The 27,894-nt window shown below is 48.2% G+C and overlaps 1 protein-coding gene and 1 long non-coding RNA gene across 4 annotated transcripts in view; both read left to right on the top strand.

The window, feature by feature from the left end:
• The window catches only part of PRKCB (protein kinase C beta), a 336,567-nt gene that overhangs the window by 153,721 nt on the left and 154,952 nt on the right, over positions 1-27,894 (top strand). For all 3 annotated transcript variants that reach the window (XM_086692704.1, XM_086692703.1, XM_086692705.1), the window contains 2 exons: positions 16,652-16,763; positions 17,093-17,221. In XM_086692704.1, coding sequence (XP_086548830.1) covers positions 16,652-16,763; positions 17,093-17,221 — 241 coding nt within the window. The remainder of the gene's footprint in view (positions 1-16,651; positions 16,764-17,092; positions 17,222-27,894) is intronic.
• On the top strand, positions 22,353-24,977 carry LOC147573063 (uncharacterized). The gene is made up of 2 exons (XR_015245656.1): positions 22,353-22,709; positions 22,954-24,977. It is a non-coding gene; the product is annotated as an uncharacterized LOC147573063 (long non-coding RNA).

Here is a 27,894-nt window from a genome sequence, read left to right as displayed (position 1 = left end):
CGACACTTGATCTTAGCCAAAAGGCTGAGAAGCGATGTGTCCACCCTGTCTGAAAGGAGAAGCCACTACCCAGCTCCATTTTTAAAAAAAATTCCTGCTCTTTAAAGGACCTAGATTGTTTCATTTTTCAAGAGAAGTCTGAATCTCCTAAATTTCGATGTTGACAACAAAAATCTGAGAATTACAACGGTGGTGTGTTTTGTTTTTTTTTAATTTTTTTTTCAACGTTTATTTATTTTTGGGACAGAGAGAGACAGAGCATGAACGGGGGAGGGGCAGAGAGAGAGGGAGACACAGAATCGGAAACAGGCTCCAGGCTCTGAGCCATCAGCCCAGAGCCTGACACGGTGCTCGAACTCACGGACCGCGAGATCGTGACCTGGCTGAAGTCGGACGCTTAACCGACTGCGCCACCCAGGCGCCCCACAACGGTGGTGTTTTTAAAAATTTTTTAATTTGTATTTATTTTTGAGAGAAACAGAGCCAGAACATGAGCGGGGGAGGGGCAGAGAGAGGGAGACACAGAATCCAAAGCAGGCTTCAGACTCCGAGCTGTCAGCACAGAGTCGGACGCGGCGCTCAAACTCAGGAACAGAGAGATCGTGACCTGAGTCGAAGTCGGACCCTTAACCGACTGAGCCACCCAGGGGCCCACAGCTGTGGTGGTTTTTAAGCACATTTTTGGACTGGGATCCTTCTGGACACCACCAGTGAGTAAGCTCTACGTTGGTAGGTGGGAACTGTCAGTGGAAGGTCTCCCCCACCCTTCTTATAAAGGGAGAAGAGATGGGGCACCTGGGTGGCTCCGTCGGTTAAGCATGTGACTCTTGATTTCGGCTCAGGTCATGAGGTTCGTGAGTTCAAGTCCCACATCGAGCTCCTTGCTGACAGCGTGGAGGCTGCTTGGGATTCTCTCTCTCTCCCTCTCTTTCTGCCCCTCCCTCATGCTCTCTCCCTCAGAATAAACTTTTTTTAAAAAAGGGAGAAGATAACATGTGGATTTAGTCAAATCAGCGTTCTTTGGGGGAGTAGGGAGGGTGCAACATTCCAAGGCAGAGAACCTTAGAAGTATGCCCAGGTCCCTTTACCCTGGCTGTGGCACAGTTGAGTTTTAAATGGGCTAGGGCACACCCCTTGCTGGAACGGGAGAGCCAGCCCTGGTCGGGGAAACAGCTGCTACAGCGCCCTCTGCTGTTGTCAGCACTCTCCACGTCCACTGGCCTCTGCCGTTGGCCCTGGCAGCCACTTGCTTCCCCTGAAGGCTTTGAGAGGGTGATGGTCAGTCATCATTCTGCAGAATTATCAGGTGCCTGCTGCTGCTCAGGCGCCTTCAAGGACGCCAGGGACTGCTCAGGCGCCTTCAAGGACTCACCTTGGCTTGCTGTGTTTGGTCCACCACCCACCCCATCATCAGGCCTTGTGACTCTAACTCTTTAGGCTTGGGAGAGGCAGACCACTTCAAGCCTCACCTTTTTCATATACTGAAAAACATTTGAAGAGATTTTGGCTTCTGCTTGGCACCTCTCCCTGATTTCTGTGCTGAAATGGATTCTCCTATTTTTAAACTTTTTTTTTTTTTTTTTTTTTTTATTTGTAGTGGTAGTTTGGGAGTGAGGGCAGAGTGAAATGTTCAGAGTCAGGTTTATGGTCTTGGACATAAAGAGTATGGGCTCTAGAGCTGGTCTGCCTGGGTTCAAAGCTCAGCTTTCTACTTAGTAGCTCTGTGACTTCAGATAAGTTACTCACTCTCTCTGTGCCCCTGCTTCTACATTTTCAAGATGAGGATGATAATATACCTACTTCATGAGCATTAAATGAGGTAATGTATGCAAAAAGCGTAACACAGCGCCTGGCATATTATGTAAGTGCTTGACTCAGAATCTTGGACCTGTTTTTGCTTTCAATCGTGGCCTTCCGGCCCGGGCTCTCCTCCTTCATTCTGCATCTCAGCCCTTCGTCATGCAACCTTCTGTCTTTCGTCCTCTTCACCCTTCAGCCGTGGCTCTCCAGCATCCTACTGAGCAAGGCTCCATTCTTAGGGCTTCTTCTTCTTCTGTGTCCCCAGCCTTTCCCTACCCTCACATTCTCTCCATTGCCAGCTCCTGTTGTACCTTCTGAACAGTAATTATAGCTAACATTTATATAATGCCTATCATATGCCAGGCGCTGTTCTAAGTGATTTACATGCACTAACTCATTGAAGCCTCACCCCATGAGAAAGATCCTCTTTCTACGTCCAACCTACAGAGAAGTTAGCTGATTTGCTGGGTCACATGACTAATAAGCCGAGTCTGAGTTTGAGCGTGGTCTGGCTCCCAAGCCTGCTCTTCCCACCACAATACATGACCACCCACTTCTCTCCATCCCCAGAGACAGGGCCCGATCCAGGCTCCATTCGCCCTCCTTGGACCATTAGCCCCTTTTTCGATTCCCTGATTCCTCTCTGTTCTCACCAGCCTGTCACCTCCACATTACAGTGGAGTCATCTTTCCCCAAACCAGATACGATCCTGTCATCATCCTTGCTGGAAACACGTCAGTGGCTTCCCACTGTTCTTGGGACAAAGCCGACGCTCTGACGTGGCTGACAAGCAAGGTTTTCACACATCCTCCTTTGCCACGCTTTCCTGGAGACAGACCTGGTTGTTACGTTGCACTGGAATCCCAAAGGGTTTGTGCCCCTGGCATTCCTGTCATTCTTACCGAGTCCCCTTTGGAAGAGAGATTATAATAGGGTCGCCCTGCTCGGAAGGCCCTGTCACCCCTCCAGCCCTTCCTTGACCACATCCTTCCTCCCCACCGAGCTTCCTCCTTGCAGCCTCCGGTCCTCCCTGCTCTCCCACACCAGGTGGTTGCACTTGGGGCTCCCTGTGCTGAGCTCCTCTCTCTCTTCTGCCCCGGAGTTCAGGGAGGCCCCATCCTGGTTGCACATCTGAATCCTCTGCAAAGCTGTATAACCCAATACCAGTGCCTGGGCCCATCCCAGACAAGTCAGTCAGAATCTCTGCTTGATTCAAAGCCTCCTGATTGACTTTAATGTGCGTCCAGGGTTAAGAACCCCGGTTGACTCAAAACTCACCCTCCAGACCACGGCTCAAGCATCACTTCCTCAGGGAAGCCCTCCCTGACCTCCCTGACCAGGTCTGTTCTTCCTGTTTTTCACTCTGCGAGTACCACTGTCACACATCACAGGGCCACTTTCCATTGACTTACATGGTGACAAAAAGCCCAGATCCTGCATCCAAATCACTAGCTATGTGACCTTGGGCCAGTGACTTAACTTCTCTGTGCCTCACTTTTCTCCCCAGTGAAATGGGGAGAAAAATAAACTTACTTCACATGATCAGTGAGGGTCTGGTGCATGAATTATATGCAAAGTTCTTGGCATAGTGCCTGGTGTATGTTAGCTGTTACTCGCATACCGCTGAGCCTTGAGCAACGTGAGTTTGAACTGCATGATTTTTTGCGATTCGGTGGTGTAGATATTTTCTCTTCCTTATGACTTTCTTAATAACATTCTCTTTTCTCTAGCTTACTTGATTATAATATGGTATATAATACACGTAACATACACACTGCGTGTTAATCAACTATGTTATCAGTAAGGGTTTTGGTCAGAGGCTATTTGTAGTTAAGTGTTTGGGGAGTCAGAAGTTACATGTGGATTTTCAACTGCGTGGGTGTGGTCAGCACCCCTAACCACCCACATTGTTCAAGGGTCCGCTGTAATTATAATCCCCCACTGGAATCTATGAATCCCTGGAGGTGAGGTCAGCACCTGCTGTTTGATCACCACACACGTAGTGCAGTGTCAGGCACATGATAGCTTCCAGAACTTTCTGTGGAGCAGAGCAGTGTCTCAGGGACGTTCTTGGTCAAGGGTGAAGGGCCAGCTTGCACAGAACTCATCTTCCTCAGGCTTCTTGTCTCTGTGGACCTAATGGCTTAGGATCCTCATTGCTAGTGATTAGGATCATTAGGACGATACCCTCCATGGTCTTGTGGTGTCCAGAGTCCCAGGTGCTGACGGTGGCCCGCCAGGCACTGGCTTTAGCAGCGTCCCTCATGTCCTTCTGCATGAAGGTTCTTTCTGCCCCTCTGAAAGGCAGGCGTGGGTACGCCAAGGGCCCCTGTGGCAGAGGGAGCTGTCAGAAAGGTGGCACCGTGCTCTACACCTAGAAATCGAACTGACAGCATCTTTGCAAGTTGAGTAAAACCCTGTGTTCCGGTCTTGCTTTGGGGCGACCCTCACTCAGCAGGGACAGAGGGATGCTCCTGCCTTTGTGGGCTGATAGCACCGTTGGGGGGAGGGGGGGCGGTGAGGGGTGAGGATGTGTGTGCGTACCTTGTGGGTGTTGGAGGGTTTATATGTAATGCTGGGGTGTGATTTGTGGCAGGGTGACTGGCCCCTGAAAGACCTCTGTCGTCCGCTCTGAGCAGTGAATTCACATAACAACCCGCACAGGAAGAGGCGGGGCAGACTCTGTGAAGAGCCTGCATAGGTGGTTGTTAGAACTTGAAGGGCCCTGGGGAGTGCTCTGTTAACCCCATTGTTTTCTGAAGGGGGAACTGAGACCAGAGCATGGGGTGGCTTGCCCAAGGTCACAGATGTAGTTTTCTTTTTAAGTTAACATTTATGGGGTCTGGACTACCTGTTAGTCACTGGGCTAAAGCACGACGTATAATCATGGTTTCATGACTCCTCACAAACCTGGAAGGCGGGAACGTTTATTTACTGTATTCAACAGGCACTTACATAGTATTTACTGAGCACTCTTTTACAGATATTTGCTCATTAGCTTCTCATGAGCATGCAGAGCTACTATCATTATTTCTACTTTAAAGAAGACACTGAAGCACAGAGAGGTTAGGTAACCTGCCTAAAGTCACACAGCTAGGAAGTCATTGAGTTGGGATTCAATCCTAGGCGGCCTGACTTTGTAGTGCGTGCTATTCTGCTGTAGTGTCTCTCCACATGACAGCTTTGGGCTCCATTTTGCAGGTGGGAAAATCAAGGCTCATATAACGTAATTAACTTGCTTGAGGCCACATGGCTGTGAAGTAACAAAGCTGGGACTGAGGTCAGACTCTCTGGCTTTAGAGTCTGACTCATGAGCTCTCTACTAAATTCCCTCCCATGGGGGCTAGGATCTATGTCATAGCTGAGGGGTCCGAGCTGGGGACAGGGAATAGGGGCTGAGGCAGAGCTTGAAGCCAGGCTGGTGGCAATGGGGTGATGTCAGCCAAATCTACCTGGGTTGAGCCAGGACCCCATGCAGTGAAGTAGCTCCCCCTGGGGTTGGGGCAGAGCCCCAGCCTGGTGCCTTCTCTCCAGATTTTGCCCCCCATCCTTCAGATCTTAGCTCACATGTCACTTGTCAGGGAAACCTCCCAGACCTGTCTGCCCAGCTGAAGCCCTCCGAAAACTGTCTAAGCACTCCAGGCTTCTCTGCAGCGGTCGGAAGCCTGCCATTTGTTTGTGCTTCTTTCTTTATGGTCTCCTCCGAACTAGGCTGGGGCCCACGAGGGCAGACCCTGTGTCTGCTTCTGCTCATCCAGCACCTGATACACTCAACAGATATTGGGTGAATAGATGGATGAATGAATGAATAGCTCGTTGCTTTAGTGGAGGGAATTGGTGCGGGAAATCAAGACCGAAGTTCTAGAGGGGGGAATGCAAGTGGGGATTATTGGAAAAAGTTGTAACTCAGTAGACCTAGGGATGCCCTGGCCAGCAATCATTAATGATTAATAATAACAGCTGGTATTTATTGAGTGCCCTCTCTCTGTTGGGGAGCTGTTTTAAAGGTTTTCGGTAAAGCACACCCCATAACATTCCCAGGAAATAAATGCTGCTGTTATCACCAGTTAATATGAAGTGTGGAGCTTTTAAGCAACGTGGCCAAGGAACATGGCCAGGAAGATGTGGAACTGGCTCTTCAGTCTAGGCAACCTGACCTGAAGCCTCATCTTTTAAATATCCTACGAAACCACCTGTTCCCGGTGAACTGAGTCCTTTTCCAGGCTGGGAGGCTCCTCACAGGCTCTCGGCATCACCTTCTGGAAAGGATGGGGCTTCTCCTACTCTCTGCTGACTCAGGGACCAGATTGGAGCTGAATCTGCCGGTCCAGTGCTTGATGTCCCGAAGCCACTTAGAGTTGGAGCCGGCTTATAAGTGCACACAGCCTTCCAGAAGAAGGAAGGCAGTTCCCTGTTCGCTGTGAGATTGAGGACTCCCACTTGCACCCAAGGGCTGGTCGGGTCTATATTTCTCTCCAAGACCCAACGAATGGATGAGGCTGCTATTTCAAATGGACTTCCTCGGTCATCCTAGTTGGGGCCGGGATCCAGCAGGAGTTACTCAGATGCCAGCTGGGGCCAGCCAGCAGCGAGTGGAGACCGTGGGGACCAGCAGACTATATGTCCCACTTGGAGAGTGTGGTCAGGATGCGTGTCTAGTCCGTGGCTGCCATCAGCAGAGATGGGCCAGTGTCTCTAGTTCTGAGCTTGTGACCAGTGTTCTGTGTGACTCCAAGCGATGCAACACCCCCAGAAAAACGTGGCTCCCCATTGCTGTGAGTCCCACCCAGAGGCCTGGAAATACATCCCTAAAAAAAAAAAATTGCATGCATGCCACAGTGGTTGGCGTAATCAGGTTGAAAACCACCGACTTAACTAATGCACTGAGATCATTTGTTGAAATAAAATGTAAACCCTGGAAAGGAAGACTAGCTTAACATTGGTGGCAACTAAGTAGAGTTTAAACAGACAAGTTTTCTGGAAGGACATAAAAGACTCAAATTACATGTGAATTCATTCTCTCTGTCCGTCTCTCCCTCTCTCCTTGTCCCCCTCCAGCCCTGACTCAACATCAGACACCCACGCATCCCCTTAGTTCTGCTCCAGCTCCCAAGACTGCACCGTTCCTTGTTGTAAATTCTTATCGGTCCAGTTCTGATCGGTCCAGTTCTTCCTTCGTAAGCTGCGTGCCACTGACCAGACCTTGGTCCACTCAGCACTGGCTGGAAGCCCAAGGTCAGATGCTCTACTCTCCACTGTGCTGTAGGTGGGGATTTTTCTAGAAGGACAATAAAATAGGTAGGGTTGGCAGAGATGGGCCTGTCCAATACAATCTGGAAAACTATGTGCGTGAGAATAACCATGAAGATTTTCAAAGTGGACAGTAATGTTGGGGTCGGGGTTGGTGGGTATAAAATGCATGCGTTTAGAGGCTCAGATATTGTAAACCTATGATATATTGAAGTAGTGTGGTACTGAGGCAGGACTAGAGAGAAATCAGTGGAACACAAGAGAAAATGTAGAAGTGAACAAAGGATACACACGAGAAACGAGTGTGTGATAGAAGTCAGCAGGGAGAAGATACATCCCCCTACAGTTGTTACAACTGGCTAAACATTCAGGGGGAGAAATGAAGGTCTTTTCTCCGAGCTCCTGCTAAGATGAATTCCAAGAGAAGTAAGGATTTCAGTGCAGAAAGTGAAACTGTAGGACATTGAAGAAAATATCGTACTGGGAAGGACTTTCTAAATATAACAGCAGAGACACAGACTACAAAGAAAAGAGAAAAAATTGGCACTTTATTTAAATATACACACACATACACGCCTTATTATATGTTGAAAAAGGGGAAACAAAATTAAAAGGCAAATGAAAAACTGCAAAAATATTTACTGCATGTATTGTAGGTGAATGATTCATATCCCTAATCATTATATGGGAAATGTGTTACAAGTCATTTAGAAAGAAACAGATTTGAATTTAAATACAGACAAAGGGTGTGGACAGAAAATTCATGGTAACAGTGAACACGGATTAAATGTTTATTTCCGCACGAGACTACTAGGCAGTTTCCATGCATTCATTCACTGAACTCTCATTAACTTGGGAATTAGATATAATTGTTACCCCATTTTCAGATGGAGGAGTGAACACTTAAAAGGGGTTAAAGAACTTGCCCCTGCATCAAAAAGCTCCTAACTTCCAGAGCCCAGTGTTAGGTTTGAACGTGGCTGTTAATTAACCCCTGGTATTGACATTGACCCCAGTGCAGCTCTTAATGCAGCAAATCATATTTAAAATTCTACCCCAGTTTACACAACAGAAGCTTGGCTTTGCGATCGAACAATTACTTATTTGCAAAGGGGTGGCGGCTGGAAGAAGGCAGGGCTTATCAGACGCTTGAGCAAACCGAGTCACCGTCACCAGGGCAGGAACATTTACACAGCGTTATCGGCTCTGTTGACTTTCTTCCCAGGAACAAAATGAGAGATCTTCACCAAATTATAATCCCCCCGCCTTTGACCGCAGTGCGTGTGTGTCATTACAGGTTCTCACATGATCCACATTTCATGTTCCCAAAACCTCAGAGTCCACACAGTCCCCGTGAAGGTTTCCGCGCTTCTTGGTCTCTTAGGAAGCTTTGGTATTTTGTTTGCAATTTGGGGTACCTGCTGTGAGGTTTCTGTGGCGCTCAGATAAACACTTAAATACTCTTTTTTTTCCATATCTTTTTTGAAAGTTTATTTTGAGAGAGAATGAGCAGGGCAGGGGCAAAGAGAGAAGGGGAGGCAGAGGATTGGAAGTGGGCTCCATGCTGACAGCAAAGAGCCTGATGAGGGGCTCCAACTCACGAACCAAGAGATTATGGCTTGAGCCAAAGTCGGTTGGTTTCTTAACCTGCTGAGCCACCCAGGTGCCCCAACACTTTGGAGAAGTCTTACTCTCTGTACATTTTGTTTTCTTCCTGCTTCTATAGACAAACACTTCTATTAGCTTCTGTTACAGTGTATTTTTATGTAGGCATGAGTAACTTGGAATATAGTTACTCTTCTTCATGGTAGCATGCAGCCTACACTCCTCTGCATCTTGGTTTTTTTGTTTTTTGCTTTTTTTTTTTTTAAGTTTCACTTTAAAATATATCCTTAAGGGGCACCTGGGTGGCTCAGTTGGTTAAGCATATGACTTTGGTTCAGGTCAAGATCTCACAGCCCTTGAGTTTGGGCCCCGCGTTGGGGTCTTCACTGACCGTGCAGAGCCTGGAACCTGCTTCAGATTCTGTGCCTCCCACTCTCTGTGTGCCCCTCCCCGACTTGTCTCTCTCTCTCTCTCTCTCTCTCTCTCAAAAATAAATAAACAAACAAACATTAATAGTAATAAATAAAATATAAAATAAAAAATAAAAATAATAAATAAACATATATGCCCTTAAGGTTTTTCCCTCTTAGTGCAGAAAACTCATTCTTCTGACACCTGAGCAGCATATCACCGTGTAGCTACGCTATGATTTATTTAAGCCGCTCCCTACCTGTAACACTTGGCTTATGTACAGTATTTTGCTGTTATAAATAACGCTGCAGGGAACAGCCACATATACATATTATTTCCTATGTATTTGGGTTTAGCTCCAGGATAAATTCCCAGAGTAGGGCAGTTGGGTCACCAGGGAAGAAACATTTGTACTTTTTTTTTTTTTTTTTCAACGTTTATTTATTTTTGGGACAGAGAGAGACAGAGCATGAACGGGGGAGGGGCAGAGAGAGAGGGAGACACAGAACCGGAAACAGGCTCCAGGCTCCGAGCCATCAGCCCAGAGCCCGACGCGGGGCTCGAACTCACGGACCGCGAGATCGTGACCTGGCTGAAGTCGGACGCTTAACCGACTGCGCCACCCAGGCGCCCCACTTTTTTTTTTTTAATATGAAATTTATTGTCAGATTGGTTTCCATACAACACCCAGTGCTCCTCCCAAAAGGTGCCCTCCTCAAGGAAGGCATCACCCACCCTCCCCTCCCTCCCACCCCCCATCTACCCTCAGTTTGAAACATTTGTACTTTTGATAGATAATGCCGAATGGCAGTGGGCCTGCCCACTAAGAATATATGTATCTGTGTCTCTGCCGCCTCTCAATGGACGCTGTTGGGACGCACATGTTACAATTTTATTTTGGGAGTTGGTTCCTTCACTTTAAGGTGTATTAGAAAAAAACATAATTTGCACATCAATCCCACGCGTTCACACTCTGTAAACAGTTTTATTTTAAAATAGGCTTATTTAAGTGAAAGGCCTGCTGAGTTCAAGAAAAATGCCAAGTACATATTATACGTAGCATGTGGATGTGCAGAGTTAGGATGGCTCAGGACTGAAGTCTGGGAAAGTGTCCCCGCGATGATTTTTTCTCTTTGGGACATTGGAAGCAAGAGCTTGCCCTTCCTGTGTGCAGGGGGCCCTGTGCTGGGGAGCCGATCCATGAAGCCAGTCCATGAAGTGGGTACTGTTTTTATATCTCCACTTTGTGCACAAGAACCAGAGACTCAGAGAGGTGAAGTCACTTGCCGGAGGTCACACAGTTAACCCCAGAGCCCCTGTTTGGAACCTTCCCTCTGTTCAGCTGGCATTTCCACACCATCTTCGATTTCACCTTGCCCGGCTGCCTCCTGGGAAATGTGCCCTCAGGGGCTTTTGTAGCCTGTACATGTCCAGGCTGCTTTTATTCCTCGTCTGACTGATGTTGGTGTGTGTTTTGTTGGCCTCTATGCTTCAATCCAGTCTCCTGATTCCTGCAGCTTTGCCCCAGCTCCGCCAAATTTTGGCCCACCTGCGAACAAAGCCACACAGCCCATTCAGACCGAGAAAGGCTATTTTGGGCTGTGACTTAGATGTTTAAACATTTTTTTTCCCTTTTGGTTTCTGATCTGTGCTTCCTTCCTCCTTAGCTGCTTGTGCCTGGAGTCAGGCGATGAACCAAAGATGCTGAGCTGAGATCTGCCTGTCCTCTGGTCCTGGGGGTTGGGGGGTGGCGGTGAGGAACCGCAAGCAGCCTGTCACTGGCCAGTGCTGCATTTGCGTGAGATGAAGGTTGCCGTCACCTGTAACCCCTGTCAGGTGGGAGACCCTCTGGGGACACCGAGGAGCAGGGAGGCAGACAGGTGATAGGCAGGTGTTCCCAACTCCACTGCCCATAGCTCTGGAACCTGGCAAACTTGGATTCCAGTCGTGACTCTCCCACTCTCTTGCTTTGTGACCTTGAACAAGTTCCTTCCCTAAGCCTCAGTGGGCGCATCTGGAATACCAGGGTCATAACAGCTCTTCTCCCATTGGCCATTCTGAAGATTTAATGATGTGATACAGAACACTTGGCACAGTGCTAGGCAGAGAGTCTGTGTTCGATTCGTGGGGGCAGTAAGAGTCACAGGAGCTCGTTGTCATTTTGTTCTTGTGATTGAGCAATCTCTGCGAGCAGGATCAGAAGTGGTAGGAAACTCAGAAATCCAAGCTCGCCTAGTAGGAAGCGTGAAGGAACCCCAACCACACGAACTAGTGTGGAGAGGAATCATACCAGGGTGTTTGTGGAGACGTGACTCCCAGGGTGGGAGAGATGACCGGGGACCCTGGAAATCAACGGCTGGTACTGGGATGGGGATACAGTAGTTTCAAACCTATTTCTGAAAGCATGTGGCACTGAGCCAGATGAACTCATTCAGGAGTTTAGGGGACATGTTGACACGCGGTAGGTTCCCAGCCAGTGGACTGTAGGTAGAGAGGGTGGGGGGCTCTAAGAGAGGTCAGAAACCGAAATTCCTACAGGGACCAGGCAGGGGGGGAAATGAGTGAAGCAGGCATGGTGTAAGACAATGGAGAATGGCAGGGACTGTGGAAAAGTGGAAGGCTTATCCCTATGTGAGGGGGGCAACCCCTGCTCAGCCCCTGGGAACGTGTGTCCATTGTTGCTGTAAGTTGGGGTTTTTCAAAAAGGGCCAGAGGTTTACATTTTTATCTGACATTTCGTGATTTGTAAATGTAGTCAATTAACTTGAATTTTTAAGAAGCACCATATGAAGCAAATATAGCTTGTTTGCAAAGTTGAGAATGGCCCACGGGCTCCAGATTGTAACCTCTGAGCATCAAGGAGGACCGAGGCCAGGGATAGGAATGGGCTGTGCATGGCCTGGGATGGGGAGATCCGACTAGAAAGATGGGGGAGGGTTCTTTGGATGGGATCTAAACAAGACCATAGGGAAAGTTCTGACTTTGAGGCTACGTGGATCCCCAGGCTCATCCCAGAGCTGGTCAATGGCCACAGCCTCCGAGGCTAGGAAGGGAATGCATTTTGTTCAAAGGCCAGGCTGATGTTTAACCTGTTGCACTGACATTACTGTACCAATTTTGATAATCGTGAAATACTTTAAAACTGGTTGGGAAATAACTGCCAGGCCCTCTGAGCCTTCTCCTTCTACCTCTCCCCCATTTCTTCCCCTGCCAGCTCCCCACCACCTCTCTATGATCCAGCAACCAAAGAGTTAACTCCCAGCACCGCTGAACCTGCTCTTCCTTCTGATTGGCCAATGGGCAGTACCTGAGCCAAAGTGATTAGAAATATCTCGATGCTCATCACTGGCTGCAGGTTACAGATGCCTACTTGGATTGGCGTAAACACAGAGGACCCAGGAGAGTCAGATGGAATTGGAGGACAGGATGCCAGGCCCCTGAGGGACGGGAACCAGGAGCGCCTTCCCTCGGGTCATGCGGCCTTTTGTCTTTGTTCCTCTCTGTTCCTTGGAGCCCACTGTAAAAAAAATGGCCCCCTCAGCCCCCGAGCTGCATGATCCCTGGCCTGCCTGTGTTCCACTCACTAAACGTGTGAGTCATTTGAGCCAAGTGCCTACCTCTGCGCCGGTCACCTGTGTCTGGGGGAGTAGGATGTCTCAAAGTGCAAACCCACCCATCTCAGAGATGGTGCTGGACATGAGCAGGCATGGACGGGCACCCTGAGAGATTTTCCTTGTGGGTCGTGGAGTCCCACAGCTGTGGGACTGTGGCTTTATCCCAAGCTCTCCCAGGTGGCAGAAGGGTAGAGGACAGCAGCGGTCAGGGGATGACCTGATTGGTCTGGGTGGTGTGAGGGATGGGGCAGTGGATGGGTGGAGTTGGTACTTATAACTGTGAGCCCTCCTGAAAGCCGGGGCTGGGAGCAAGGTTGGAGGAGCCTCCACAGCCTCTAAATACACAAACTTGTCCCTGCAGCTTGTCTAATTGTCCTTCCTTTCTCCTGTCTGGCTCTAATCAGTCTTGCACAGTACTCCCCAAGCCATTTTCTGAAACAGCACGGGCATTGCTCAGGGGCTCTCAGTGGTTAGCAGGGGTGAATGGAGCCCTGCAGCTGCCACCACAGCTCACGAACCTCTTAGTAGGTGCCAGCCACTGTGCAAAGTGCTGTGCTGCCAAGGCCGGGGGGGCCCTGGGCAAGTCACTGCACCCCTCGGCCCTCATCTGTGAAATGGGTGAAGTACCTACTTCACAGCGATGCTATATGGACTACATGAGTTAATGCCTGATCAGTCCCTGCAAAATAGTTCCTGGCATGAGTAAATGCTCAGTAAATGCTAACTCTCACTCATTATTAGTGAGCACCTTCTGTATGCCAAGTACAATATATGCCCCGGAGCAAAATTCCCTCGTGTTGCTTGCAGCTAAGCATTGGAGACATGGGATTAAACATGCAGTTGCAGCACAGTGGTTAAATGCTCTGATGGGGAAGATCTGGGAGGGCAGGGTGTGGGGTTTTTGTTTTGTCTCGTTTTGTTTTTGGTTTCTTTCTGCCATTAGAGTGTGAATCAGCAAGAGCAGGCATTCTGTCTCCTTGCTCACAGTTGTATCCCGATGCTTGGGACCACCCTGGCTCTCAGGAGTCACTTGCTGGGGGAATGAGTGAAGGAAGGAGGTGCTATTGTAGCTGGACCGGAACAGTGGGGCATTAATGAAGTTGGGGAGCAGGGAGAGAAGCTTAGTGCGTCCCGGCTTCAGAGCCAGGCAGACCCTGGTGTGAATCCCCACGCTGCGGTGGGCCAGCTGAGTGACCTTGGGGAAAATCTCACTCTCTAGTCTGGGCCCATTTTACTGGCGCTAAGATGGAAACGAATTGCACCTTCCAAATGGAATAGCTTGAAGGCTGGAGAAAGTGCACGTGAGACATCCAGCATCCGCTTGGCACAGGGGCAGCTCTCGGTAAATGTTTCATTTCCCTTCCCATTCTTTGTGCCACTTGGCATCTCTTGTTGTTGGAGAGACATGAAGGGACGGAGAAGGTTCTTGGTGATACCTAGTCAGAAATGCTCAAAGCCTTCTCCCCGCCCCAAGATACTCTAAGGAGGTGTATACATGGAGGAAAGTGAAACCCAGCAAGGAGGCCATTTATTACTATTTGGGATTTTGTCCCAAATCTCAAGGTCAACCTCTTGAGGCCCTCGGAGACCCCTTTTTTCTATACTAGGGAGGCCTCGGGAAATCGAAACCGTAATCAAAAGGAATTCTTGGTTTCTATAAGGTCAACATAACAGGCAACCCGAAGAGAGCACAAGAGCCAAGAAGAGAGAGAGAACTTGCCCCAAGCCACTCACTCCCAACCCTCTCAGGGCTGGACCACGGGATCTGAACCCACCCGTCTCTTGGGAGCTGAGAGAGCTAGGAGACAGAAAGAGAAAGATGACAAGTGCACCTTTCCACACGTGTGCAAGCTCCGCCCACTGAGGCCGGGCCAATCAGCGTCTTGGAATCTGACCAACCAGATCTGTTCTGCTTCGAGGCGAGCGGGGAGTGAGGGAAAGCCCTGAGCTCCCCCTACAGGCCAACCCTGGTCATGAACAGGTGTTTCCCTGGAGCGTTTGAGACCAGCATTTCTCAGCTCTAAGGTGAATGCCCCCAAAGCCTTCAGTGACTGAAGATGTTTTTAGTCAGCCTTATTAAGGTATTGTTTTCATGCAGGAAAAATTCACCTTTTTTACATACCCTAGAATTCAGTACAGTTTATCTATAAAGAATCTTTCAGGAAAAACACTCATCACTTGAATAGCACATAAAATAACATCTACTCATTGTGTCTGTTTATTTTCTGTCTGTCGCAAGAATATCAGTTTTTAAAAATTTTTAATGTTTATTTTTGAGAGCGAGAGAGAGGGTGAGTGGGCAAGGGGCAGAGAGAGAGGGAGGCAGAATCCGAAGCAGGGTCCAGTCTCCTAGTTGTCAGCACAGGGCTTGACATGGAGCTCGAACCCACGAACCATGAGATCATGACCTAAGCCGAAGTCGGACGCTTAACCGACTGAGCCACCCAGGCGCCCCGCAAGAATATCAGTTTTAAGAAGGCACCTGCACCCGTAAACTCGTGGCGAGCAGAAGGAATGAGGGAAGAGATGGGTGGCATATACCAAAGGCTGCTGTGTCAGATGAGCCCTGGGTGGGAACCCAGGGTCCGCGTTCTCGGCTTCTGTGGTACACTGTTTCACGGGGAAAGCAGCTTTCCTGCTGGCTTTGGGGGAAGAGAAGAAGGAGCTTTGTAGCGAGTGCAGTGATGGAAGAGCCACTCTCGAGGGAGACAGACACCGTGTGAGCCAGAGGGACATGAACGAGTCCTGTGTAACCGAGAGCAGAGTGTGTATTTGGGGACAGAGGTGGGATCATAAGGGAGATGTAGGGATAATAATACAAGAGTGTGTACTCCTTACAGCATGCCAGCTGGTTCGAAGATCTGTACACAGATGAATGCCTTTATTCTTCCCAGTGGTCTAACAAGCTTATAGCATTATCGTTACCTCCACTTTATAGACAAGGAAACGGAAACACAAAGAAGTTAAGTCACTTGCCCGAAGTCATACTGCTGAGAAGAACCCAGCTAGTTTATGCTCCAAAATCTGTACCTTTAACCACCGTACCACACTGCCAGGTTGTGAAGGGCATGCTTGTTAGGGAACCGAATAAGCTGCTGTAACAAATATCCCCCAAATACAGTGACTTAAACAAGACAGAAGGTAGGTTTTCTCTGAGGTGTCTGCCCAGTGGGATGAAGTCCAAGGCCAGTAGTGTAGCTTTATTCTTTCAACACATGGCTCCAGGTTCGGGTCTGAGGTATTTGATTCCAGTTCCTCCTTCAGAGGAAAGGAGGAAAGGGGCCAGAGAGGCGTGTACACATTCTTTTAAAGGCACACCTATCCCACTGGCCAGAACTTCATCACACAGCCATACCAAAGCTTCCAGGGAGTCTGGGAAATGCGGTCTCTAATTGGGTGGCCACACTGTCTGCTCAAACTCAAGGGTTCTGTTATTAAAGAATGGCCGTTGGAAAAACTAGCAGTCTCTGCCACAACCTGCAGACTCTTCACTGGACGTTGAACTCTGTTCTGTAGGTGATGACGTATTAACAAATGGCCTTTAAGCAGGGGGGTTTTATGCTCAGACTTGGGTTTTAGATCACTCTAAAAGTTCCCAAAGCTTGCGCAGAGGATAAAGGGGGAAGAAACAGAATCAAGGGGACCCGGTTAACTGTTAACTGTCTGCTGTCCCTGCAGGCCTTGCTTCAGGCAGGAGTCAGTGGGTGAGGCTCTCGATTGGAGGACTTGAAGCCCAGCAAATGTACTGGGGCTGCTGTGGGACCACCTGCTGTTCTAGTCGTCCACTCGTTCAACAGCTCTTTATTAAATGCACGTCTGAGCAGAACTCTGGTGATGGTCCTAAGAGGTGTGAGGAACGCTGGGGGCCAGGTGCAGTTCTCGGCGAGTTCTCCTCTGATACTCGATGCTGTGTGAGTCCTTGGCATGCCACGCTGACACTAGTCTCTCTTGTTTGTTTCTCTTGGCCTTAGGACCCCCGGAGCAAACACAAGTTTAAGATCCACACATACTCCAGCCCCACGTTTTGTGACCACTGCGGGTCACTGCTGTATGGACTCATCCACCAGGGGATGAAATGTGACAGTAAGTACATTTGCTCAGTGGCGGCCTCTGGTGGCTGGGCTGCCTCCTCGTGGTTTGGAACCTCCCAAGTCATGGGTGGGCTGGTGTACCAGTTGTCTGTTGCTCAGTAATGAGCCTCTCACCTCCAAATGTAGCGGCATTGAAGTTAGTGATGCTGGCTTCAGAGCCGTTGGAGGCATGCAGGGTGTGGGCTCAGGCTCAGAGAGGACAGACAAGTCCCACCTCCTCTGTCTGGCAGGGCCCGGGGGTGGAAGGGGTTGGAGGAGCCCTTCTAAAGAGGCTGGACGGGAGGGGTCCAGCCTGAGCCGCGCCCCTCTGTGCCCTCGCAGCCTGCATGATGAACGTGCACAAGCGTTGCGTGATGAACGTCCCCAGCCTGTGCGGCACAGACCACACTGAGCGCCGAGGCCGCATCTACATCCAGGCGCACATCGAGAGGGAAGTCCTCATCGTCGTCGGTAGGTGGCGCTGGCGCTCCGGCGCCAGCTCCGCGGGTCCCGTCTGTGTTTTGGGGGAGGGGAAGCTGGTGGAGGGATGGGCAGTGCCAGGGGCGGGAAGGGGACTGCGTGACCCTGCCTCCCTCCTCCCCCCTCCCCCCATCACAGTCCCTCCCCGCTGCAGGCATCCTTAGAAAGTGTACCCCGCCCCCTTCCCACTCTCAGCCGATGGGCTGGCTGGAGCTCGGGGAAGTCCCCACTCCCCTTCTCTCCCTCTCCCTTTCCCACCCCCGTTCCTTGTCTGTGGAGTGTCCAGTTCTGTTCCAGCCAAGAAGGAATGCTTGGTGCTTCCGCAGACTTTCCCAGTGGGGAAAATAGTCTTGGTGACAAACACCCAATTTGAGACTGTGACAACTTGGGCAGGAGGAGGGACGCAGTGTGCATCGCTGGGGGCGTTCCACGTATTTGAAATATTTCTTTCCTAAACCTGACGGTGGCTGCGCTGGTCCCCGTTCTATTATTCCCTGTACTTTTTGCACTTCTGAAATATCCATACTAAGAAAGAGGGAGAATACAGCCGGTTGGGGAGGTGCAGGGGGGACTAGGGGAAGACAGGAGCAGGGCATCTGTTGCTCCTGGAATAGAACATTCAAGAAATAATTGGCCCTGACATGCGGAGCTCCAGCAAAACGGAAATGCAGCTGTGCGGAACTGGTAAATACTGAGCCATAAAGCTACAGTAAAACGCACACAAGAACAGGACTAAAACTTTGGAGGAATTCTCTCTCAAAGCCTTGTGACACAAATTATAGACTTTATAACTAATCCGTACAAACAAGGTTTTATGAGTTGGTAACTTAGGAAACTGATCACAGAAGGGACTGATTTTGCAAAAATTGGGTCTGCTTCTGAGGCCCCAGATTGGTTCAGTCGCTCTGTGCAGGGAGGGGCTTTGCTTAAACCATGTAAAAATATCCCTGTAAACTACATCCCTGTTTTAAACTGAGGTTCATGATACCCAGTGAGCTCTTTAGAAACGTGCATTCCATTGAGTTGCTTTTTCCTTTAAAAGGAAGGCAAGTGGCCGATTTCTTGCCATAGGGATGTTTGGAGGAACCCCGGGGAGAAGCATGCTGGTTCTGGAGAAGAGGGTTTTCCTAGCTTCCTGGCGCTGGGGTTGGGCAAAAATGAGACCCTCCTGCCCTCTAGTGTCATTCTCTAGGAACTACGCTGGCTCAGATTATGTTATTGGGGACAGCCAACATTTATGGAACCCATCGTACACATGACCTGACTTAGTATAATGCCCTCAAAGTCCATCCATGGTTCCCACCACAAAAAAAAAAAAAAAAAAGGAAGTGATAATTATGTGATGTGTTAGAGGTGTTAGCTGACGCTCTGGCAATAATCATATCACAATATATAAATGTGTCAAATCAACACATTATATACAAACGTACATAGCATTTATATGCCATCTATATTTTAGTAAAAAAGCCTTTCACGTTATCTCTTTAATCCCCACAACACCGTTGTGAAATATCTACTATGCTCATTTTATGAATGAAGATAATTTAGAGGAGAAGTTAGGCTTCCAGGAACATACACCATTAGTGATGACGGCAATAATAAAGCAATAGCTAACTTTGGAATTGTTTCTAATGTGTCAGTCACTGTGCAGAGCACTTACAGGCATTATCTTGTTTAAAATTTTTTATAACTCTAATGAGCTGAGTAGTAGTATCATTCTACTCATCAGGAAATAGGCTTAGAAAGACACTTTATCATCTAGGTCTGGTGGACTCTCTAGTACAATATACTGGGTTGCTTTTTAGTTTGGTTCTCCCCCCCCCCCCCCCCCCACCATGTATTTCCTTTGTGGTTTTGCTAGGTTACCTCTTAGGAGCATTTCTTGGAGAGTCTTTTTCTGATGTGGTACAATATAGCATCCCTTCAAATTCAAGGTCAAAGTCTTCCCCTTTATTTGCAGATCTGCTTGGGTGTATCTTGATCACAAGCTGATGATTCCCTGGCAGTCCCACTATATGCCTATGAACCAAGGGTATATAATTTCCTAGAGCTGCTGTCCTGAAGTGCCACAAACTGGGTGGCTTGCAACAGCAGGAGTTTATTCTCTAGCTGTTCCAAGGCCAGGAGTGTGAGATCAAAGTGTCAGCAGACTTGGTTTCTTCTGGAGAACTCTGAGGGAGAGTCTGTTCCATTCTTCACTCTTAGCTCCTAGTAGTTGCTATCAATCTTCGATGTTCCTTGGCTTGTAGGTACATCATTCCGGTCTCTGCCTTCATCATCACATGGCATTCTTCCCTGGGTGTCTCTGTGTCCAAGGTTCCCCTTCTTATAAGGACACTAGTCATTGGATTATAGCTCCTCTAATCTAGCATGACCTCATCTTAACTTAATTACATTCACAAAGCCCTTATTTCCAAGTAAGGTCACATTCACAAGTACTGGGCTTGGGACATGAATATATCTTGGGTGGGGGGGACATAATTCAACCCATAACAAGGGGAAAGGAGGGAAGTTGGCTCCTTTAAAGTCAGGGGCAGGATATCTGCATGCCCAGGGTTCTGATAGCATTGATTCATCAGCTGTCAGTTTTCAGAGTTCTCTAAAAATAGAGACGAGATGGAGATTTTTGTTCAAGTGATTTATTGGGGCTGCTCACAGGAGAAGAGTGAGGACAGAGCAGGAAAAGCTAAGGAAGAGAATGGTCTCCATTGAACACTAGCGTCAGCCTGATCCTCCCTCCCTGAGGCAAGGGAGGTGGCCTATGAGGGTCAGTCCACCGTGGACTGCATTGCCCTCCCCCGCCCTTCATATGTTGAAGCTCTAACCCAGTGGAATAGTGTTTGGAGATGGGGTCTTTAGGAGATAATTAGGAGTTGCCGCAATCATAATGGTGAGGCTCTCTGATGAGACTAGTGGCTTAAGAAGAGGAAGAGAAATAGATTTCCCTCTCTCCACCACGTGAGAGCACAACGACAAGGCGGCTGTCTACAAGCCAGGAAGAGGGCTCTCACCAGGAGCTGAAGTGGTGTGCACCTGATATTGGACTTCCCTGCTTCCAGGACTCTGAGGAATAAATGTTTGTTGTTGTTTAATTTTTTAAAACGTTTATTCATTTTTTTGAGAGAGACAGAGTGTGAATGGGGGAGGGACAGAGAAAGAGAGAGAGGGAGACACAGAATGTGAAGCAGGCTCCAGGCTCTGAGCTGTCAGCACAGAGCCCGACGTGGGGCTCGAACCCATGAACTGTGAGATCATGACCCGAGATGAAGTCAGATGCCTAACTGACTGAGCCACCCAGGCGCCCCTTAAGTGTTTGTTGTTTAAGTCACCTAGTCTGTGCTGTTCTGTTTTGGCAGCCTGAGCTTACTGGATGGTCAGTCTTTGCTGCAGGCTGCTGGGGTCAGAGGTGGGAGGGTGGTGTCCTCCCAAGCTAGGTGGCTTCTGTGTGGCTGAGGGTGATTATCTGGACACAGGGGCACCAGTGAGCCTTTAATGGGCAACACTCACAGCAGCTGGGAGATGGGTGCATTGACCCAGTGTGGAGGGCCCTGGATGCCCAGATGTCCCTCCTTTCTCTCAAGCATCCTTCTGGTTTTGTGCTTGGGTCTCCAGGCCCTCCTGCCTGACCTCAGCCAGGTAGATCAGAGAGGAGAGAGCCCTTCCCAGCAGAGCTAGGGCCAAATCATCTCACCTGCAGACTGTAGAGGCGCATTCAGTGTCAGGACCTTCTACTCACCAGCCCAGGGCACTTTGCCATGTTCTCTGAATGTCACATGCTCTTCAGAAGTCCCATCGTGTCCAGAGGCCAGGTGCTTGTGAAAGATCTGAAGGTTTCCTCATCTCCCGTGGCTCCTGAAATCCAGGCTTGAGGTCTGCTGTCAGGGATCTTGCAGGTCAAGATCAGAATGGAAATCTGATCAGTTCTCTTTCTTTTAAAAACGGATTCGTGGCTTCTCATTGCGTTAGGACAGAGAAGTCTCATGTGGCGGCCTCATTCTCTCTTCTCTGTCTCTTCTGCTTTTCTCCGAACCCTTCATCCTCTCCAGGATGCCCCCCCCCACCCCCCGCCACCGCCATTGGACGACCTCTACACCTTCTGTTCCCTCAGTCTGGAATGCTCATCTTTGCCCTCTCGTCTTCTTCCTGCAGGTAACTCTTCCCCCTTCTTGCAGGCCTAGCTCACCCTCACCATCAGGGAAGCTTCCCCTGACCTCCAACTATACTGGACACTCATGGTACCCTGAACTTGAGTTTGTGTCAGGTGCGGTTTCGTGTTGGCGTGATTACGCCTACCTCTCCCGCTGGGCTTTAAGCTCCATGAGAGCAGGACAGTGTCTGCTTTGGCTCACACTCTCCCCAGCACCTTGATTGATGGACATCACTAACTATTTGTGGCATCCGCGGATGTATGTATGAATGATACACCACTCTCCTAGGAAGGGAGACCACACAGAAACTCTTAAGGACCACGTCCAAGGTAAACAGCAAGTATTACTGAGACTGGGACCTACTCTTTGGAGCCATGACCACTGTCATTCCCTGGACAATGCAGAAAAAATCCAGAGCAGTAGGACTTGTAGAATAATAGAAAACCATATAGACATCATGAGGCTGAGCGTTATCACGGGAGCAGGCAATGCAATGTAGGAAAGCCCAGATCAAAGTTGTGCGATGCTCCTTGAGTTTACAAAGCCCAGGTTCTTATACATATCAACCCCTTTCAATTCAGTCTCTCTCTATTAACGTAACAACTGGCATCCCATTATTTACATTCTCATCTACCTTATGGCCATCTGCAAATCCTTAACGATATCCGTATTTGTATCCATAACTCTATCTCACAAAAATTGGGACTGTTTGTAAAGAAAAGCAGAAGGAGCGGGGCGCCTGGGTGGCGCAGTCGGTTAAGCGTCCGACTTCAGCCAGGTCACGATCTCGCGGTCCGTGAGTTCGAGCCCCGCGTCAGGCTCTGGGCTGATGGCTCAGAGCCTGGAGCCTGTTTCCGACTCTGTGTCTCCCTCTCTCTCTGCCCCTCCCCCGTTCATGCTCTGTCTCTCTCTGTCCCAAAAAAAAATAAAATAAACATTGAAAAAAAAAATTAAAAAAAAAAAAAAAAAAGAAAAGCAGAAGGAGCAATTATTTTGATGTTTCTCTTCAAGACCGCTGTTCAAAGTCCTCCCCATTGTATTGTGCTGTACAGAACCTTCTTAGACTGAAGCATCTCCCAGAAAGAGTTAGGTACTCCCAATATTATGGTATTTTAATCCTTTCCAAGATCTGATATTCACACATCAAAAGGAGAAGAGCACCAAAGAGACATAAGTCCTTGACAGGCTGTTGGGAAAAGTTGAGGATCACATCTACCCATACACCTTATCCCAAAAGAGATTTCAAAAGCACTCTTAGGAGAAAGGAAATCGATGTTGAAGGCTCACAGAAGACTCTCTTGTTATTTAAAGACTGTTTCAGGGGTGCCTGGGTGGCGCAGTCGGTTAAGCGTCCGACTTCAGCCAGGTCACGATCTCGCGGTCCGTGAGTTCGAGCCCCGCGTCGGGCTCTGGGCTGATGGCTCGGAGCCTGGAGCCTGTTTCCGATTCTGTGTCTCCCTCTCTCTGCCCCTCCCCCGTTCATGCTCTGTCTCTCTCTGTCCCAAAAATAATAAATAAACGTTAAAAAAAAAAAAACTTAAAAAAAAAAATAAAGACTGTTTCAGGGTAGAGAAGGTTTTGGCCATCATGGGGACTCTAACAATGGGGAAAGAGTATAAGAAAACCTATGAGGGTGCCTTCGCCTTCATATTCCACTTGGGTATCTTTTTCTAAAGATAAAGCCAATATGGCAGGACATGGCCAGAAGAGCAGAGGGCAGACTTGGGTATGTGCTGTACCCTGAGGGGTGAGGTGGGAGGTGTGGGAGTAGTTTGGAGTGATTCAGTGTTTGCAGTATGAGAAAGGTGGCATCTTATGGGCAGAAAAGTAAGGTGAGCTCCCTAAGCATGGGTATTCATTCATTCAGGAAGGGCCTGAGTACCAGCTTGGATCTGATGACCAGTGACATCTAGTCTTTGTCTTCAGGGAGCTCACAGCCTAGGGGGGGAAGAGATGATTGTGTCGTGAGGTGACATACTGTGTTGGTACCTTGGGGGCATGCAGAGGGGCACCTGAAGCCTCCCAAAGGGAACCATGGCTGACTTGAGTCTGTAAGATGTATAGGAATTATCTGGATGGAGTGAGCTTTGTGCCAAGGTACTTGAGAAAAAAAAAAAAAAAAAAACTAGCTGTGTTTATTAAGTGCTTCTTGCATGCTGTACATAGATTGTTTCATTGATCTTCACAGCCATCCTCTGTCATGGGTGTTATTATCATCCCCCTGTCACATGTGAGGAAACTGAGGCACAGAGCCAGTTGAATAACTTTCCAGGAGCCGCACAGCAAGTGGTGGGTCTCACGTTTGAGCCCAGGCAGTCTGGCTCCACAGCCACATTGTCACCAGGATACCATGTCCCAGGGAGAAGGAATACCGTACATGGTGCACACGAGTGGGGACACCAGAATGGCAGGGGGTGTAGGAGACTATTAGCTCTTGAGTGTGGCTTTCTTTCCCTACATTCTGGCTATAAACTCCTCTAGAATCCATTCACTTACTCTCCCAGTCATTCACTTATTCATTCAACAATATCAGTTGAGTTTCTACTTTTCACCCAGCGTATTCTAGACCCTTGAGTTACAGCAGGGGATAAGACAGGTCTCTTTGCCTGGATGAACATTGGCCTTGCCAATGCCCTTGGGACCGTTGGGATCTTTTCTTACCTTTCTTCCTTCTGTTAGCCATAAGGAATCTCATTCTTGTCATGAAAATCCACTCCCCTTCAAAACTTTTTTTCAAGACACTCAGTGCCCACAAATCCCCTACATTAATGTGATTTCCTCTTTAAAACCTCTGAGGTTTGGAAGTTTGGGACACAGAGCAAGAATGACCTGAAGGCTGTTTCTGCTTTTGGCATCACCACGCACTTCTACTGAGCTGACTTTCTGCTTTAAAGGGAAAGAGAAGAGGGGGAAGAACAGGAAAATGTGAAGAAAGAGAGTACAGATAGAATAATATCTCAAAATATTTTCCAGCCGTGCGTCAATTGCAGGTATGTAAAATGATCATAAATTAGGCCACTAGGACCCACTAGGGGGCAGTCTCTGCCTTCAAACCATTCCTCCCCACAAAGGATCTTTATATTATAAAGATGCCCAAGTTTTACAGAATGAGATGAAACCACAGCATCATCATTGCCCATAACAGACACAGAGTACAGCTCAGCCCCCTCTCCCTTACCTCTGTTAAACAGGTGGGTCACTGAGGCCCAGAGAAAGGAAGTAACTTCTCAAAGCCATTCGTTATGGAACAGGGGTAGGATCCAGTTCCTGTGGATTTCCCCCTCCCTTATATGTTACTGCTTAGTATTTTTCCCCAATGTTGTATTAAGAGAAATGTCCAACATACAGCAAAGCTGAATGAATTAAATTTTTTTCAATGTTTATGTGTATCAGAGAGAGGGAGAAAATATGAGCAGGGGAGGGGCAGAGAAAGATACAGAGTCAGAAGCAGGCTCCAGGCTCTGAGCTGTCAGCGCAGAGCCCGATGTGGCGCTGGAACCCACGAGCTGTGAGATCATAGCCTGAGCCGAAGTTGGACGCTCACCCGACTGAGCCACCCAGGCAACCCCCTCCTTTTTTTAAAAAAATGATTATTCATTTTTGAGAGAGAGAGAGAGCGAGCGAGCATGAGCAGGGGAGGGGCAGAGAAAGGGCGACAGAGGATCCAAAGCGGGCTCTGTGCTGACAGCATTGACCCGATGCTGGGCTTGAACTCATGAACTGTGAGATCATGATCTGAGCTGACATTGTAAGTTCAACTGGACTGAGCCACCCAGGCGCCCCAAAGCTGAAAGAACTTTACAGGGCAAACCATTGGTTCACCCACCTAGAACCTGCCATTAACATTTACTACACTTGCTTAATCACTGTCTATCCCCCTTACCCTCCTTGCATCGACCAGTCTTATTTTTGACACATTTCAAAGCAGATCGAAGACAGCAATTTAGTTTTTCTCCTAAACACTGAAGCATGCAAACCACCAGCTAGAAGATGACACTTATTTACGGTTGTGGTGTTTCTTTACATTTGAGGTAAATTTGCAAACAGTGACGTGCACACATCTTCACTGTACGATGGCTGAGTTTTGACAAATACGTTCTGCTGTGTCACCTCAACCCCCATCAAGTTAAGCCTTTTTTTTTTTTTTTTTTTTTTAATGTCACAGCTGCCATTGAGGGTCTGGTAAAAGCTGCGAACACCATCTGTCCTCAGGAAAGTGCCCAGTGTGTGCAGACATGGGTGCCCCACACACCCCACACACATGTGGGAGCTGTGGTAATGGGGCCGCCATGGCACCACGAGCCCTTAGACTACATCACACTCCTTAGTTGTTGGATTTTTTGTTTTGAGAAAGTAATGCAGTAGAATAGGTTTGTTGAAAATACTTCCAGTGTGCTCACTGGAGAGCAAATTGCCTTGAAACAAAGCTGGCAAGACACCCGCTGCTCTTCATTGTTTTTTTAATGAAGAAATTGAGTTAAATCATGTCTCTGTCTATGCAGCTTTAGCCGTTTTTCTCAGTGCATCCTGGATAGTTGTTTGCACACCTGTGAGGCCAGGGGATCCTTGCCCACCCTTCCTTTGAAGCCTTATTATGGGCTGTGAGGTACTCAAAAAGACAGAGTTGTTCGGAGATGGAGGGAGCCAAACTCAGTCTACTCAGTGTTCTTTCCCCTCTTCCTAATGTTTACTCTCATCAGAATTATCAAGCCCAGGGGCGCCTGAGTGACTCAGTTGGTCAAGTGTCCAACTCTTGATTTTGGCTCAGGTCATAATCTTACAGTTTGTGAGTTCGAGCCCCGTGTCTCTCTCTTTCTCTCTCTCTCTGCCCCTCCCCCACTGGCGCTTTCTCTCTCAAAAAATAAATAAACTTAAAAAAAAAAAGCATTATCAAGCCCAGATCACTATCTGAGGTCCCCAACCCTCAGGATATGCTGGGTGTACAATTACGGATCCCGAATGCCTGCTGAATTGTGTAGAAGGGGGGACGGCCAGGACCTGCAGGGCTGTGACTTGTTACTGCCTTTCAGAAAGTGGTTTGGTAACATTTGTTAAAACATGCATATATATGCACACTTTGTTTTTCAGATTTCCCATTTGGGAGTCTGTCTTACTGAAATAAAACACTAGCATGCAAGGAAACAAAGTCCAGAACAAGCATGTTTAATTGATACTTTGTGGCGGCAAAGAATTGGAATCAGCCTAGTTAGGGCGTCTCCATTTTATGGGATATTATGCAGTTGTTGTAAGTAGTGAATTAAGGGGCGCCTGGGTGTCTCAGTCAGCTGAGCGTCTGACTTTTGATTTTGGCTCAGGTCATGATCTCAGAGTCATGGGACTGAGCCCCACATCGGGCTCTGTGCTGAGCGTGGAGCCCGCTTAAGATTCTCTTATCTGTCTCCCTCTGCCCTCTCCCCTGTGTGCTCTCTTTCTTTCTCTAAAATAAAATAAAGAGAAAATAGTGAATTAAAATGGGTGCATGGAGCTTCTGTGGACCTGGTTATATTCTGTTTTTTGATATGGGAACTGGTAGCACACATGTATTCACAAACTGTACAATTAATGACTTGTATACTTTTCTATAGTATTTTACACTTCGTATTATACTTTTGTTAAACATTCTAAATAATTAAAAACAAAACACTAGTAGGTTAGAGCTACAGCTGTTGATCTGAAGCAGGGTTGGCAAACTATGGCCTGTGCATATGGCCACTGCACGCTTTTGCAAATAAAGTTTTATTAGAACATAGCCACATCATTCATGTACATACTGACTATGGCCACTTTGGTGACATAATCGTGAGTTCATTGAGTGGCTGTGGTAGAGCCTGGATGATCTGCAGAAACTAAAATTATTACTTTCTGGCTCTTACCAGGAACAGTTTGGCAACCCTTGACCTGGAGGAACATCTTTGATGTAATATTAAGTGAGAAGATCAGGTTGCATAAAAATATATTTTGTATGATCTCATTTCGAAGAAATAAATGGCCGCAACAGACACTTCCTGTGTGTGAAGTGATGTGTGTGTATTTTTATAAGGATGGGAAGGAAGGTGTGGAGGGATACAAACCAGGGTGTAAACACCGGGATCGCAGAAGGATTGGGAAGCAGGAGCAGAGAGAGACTGGGGTTGCGGAGGGCGCTCTTTATATGTCTTAGGAACTGATTCTCCGGTTGCAGTAAACCTATTACTTACAAGTTGTGATTTTTCAAACGTAAGATAAAAATCTCCGAATAGGAAAAATGAATTCAAATGAAATTCTCCACCCGCAGTAGCAGCGAAAAGTAAGCGGCCGATGCCAGCGACAGGGTGTTTGTGGCTTCTGGGAGGACTGCTGGGTGAGTCTGAGCTGGGGCAGAGCCGGGCCCAGGCCCTGTCTGGGTGTTTGCGGGTTTTCGTTGTCACTAGCGTGCGCCTCTGTGTGACATTCATCCTGTGAGCTGGGCCTGAGTTCTGACCCTCCTGGTGTTTGCCATTTGATGCCTGTTTGCAGCCCTTTTAGCAGCACCTCCCT

The sequence above is a fragment of the Puma concolor genome, chromosome E3, assembly GCF_028749965.1.
Source record: "Puma concolor isolate L17-30 chromosome E3, mPumCon1.1.hap2, whole genome shotgun sequence".
Lineage (NCBI taxonomy): Eukaryota > Metazoa > Chordata > Mammalia > Carnivora > Felidae > Puma > Puma concolor.
This window is presented reverse-complemented; position numbering and strand designations above follow the sequence as displayed.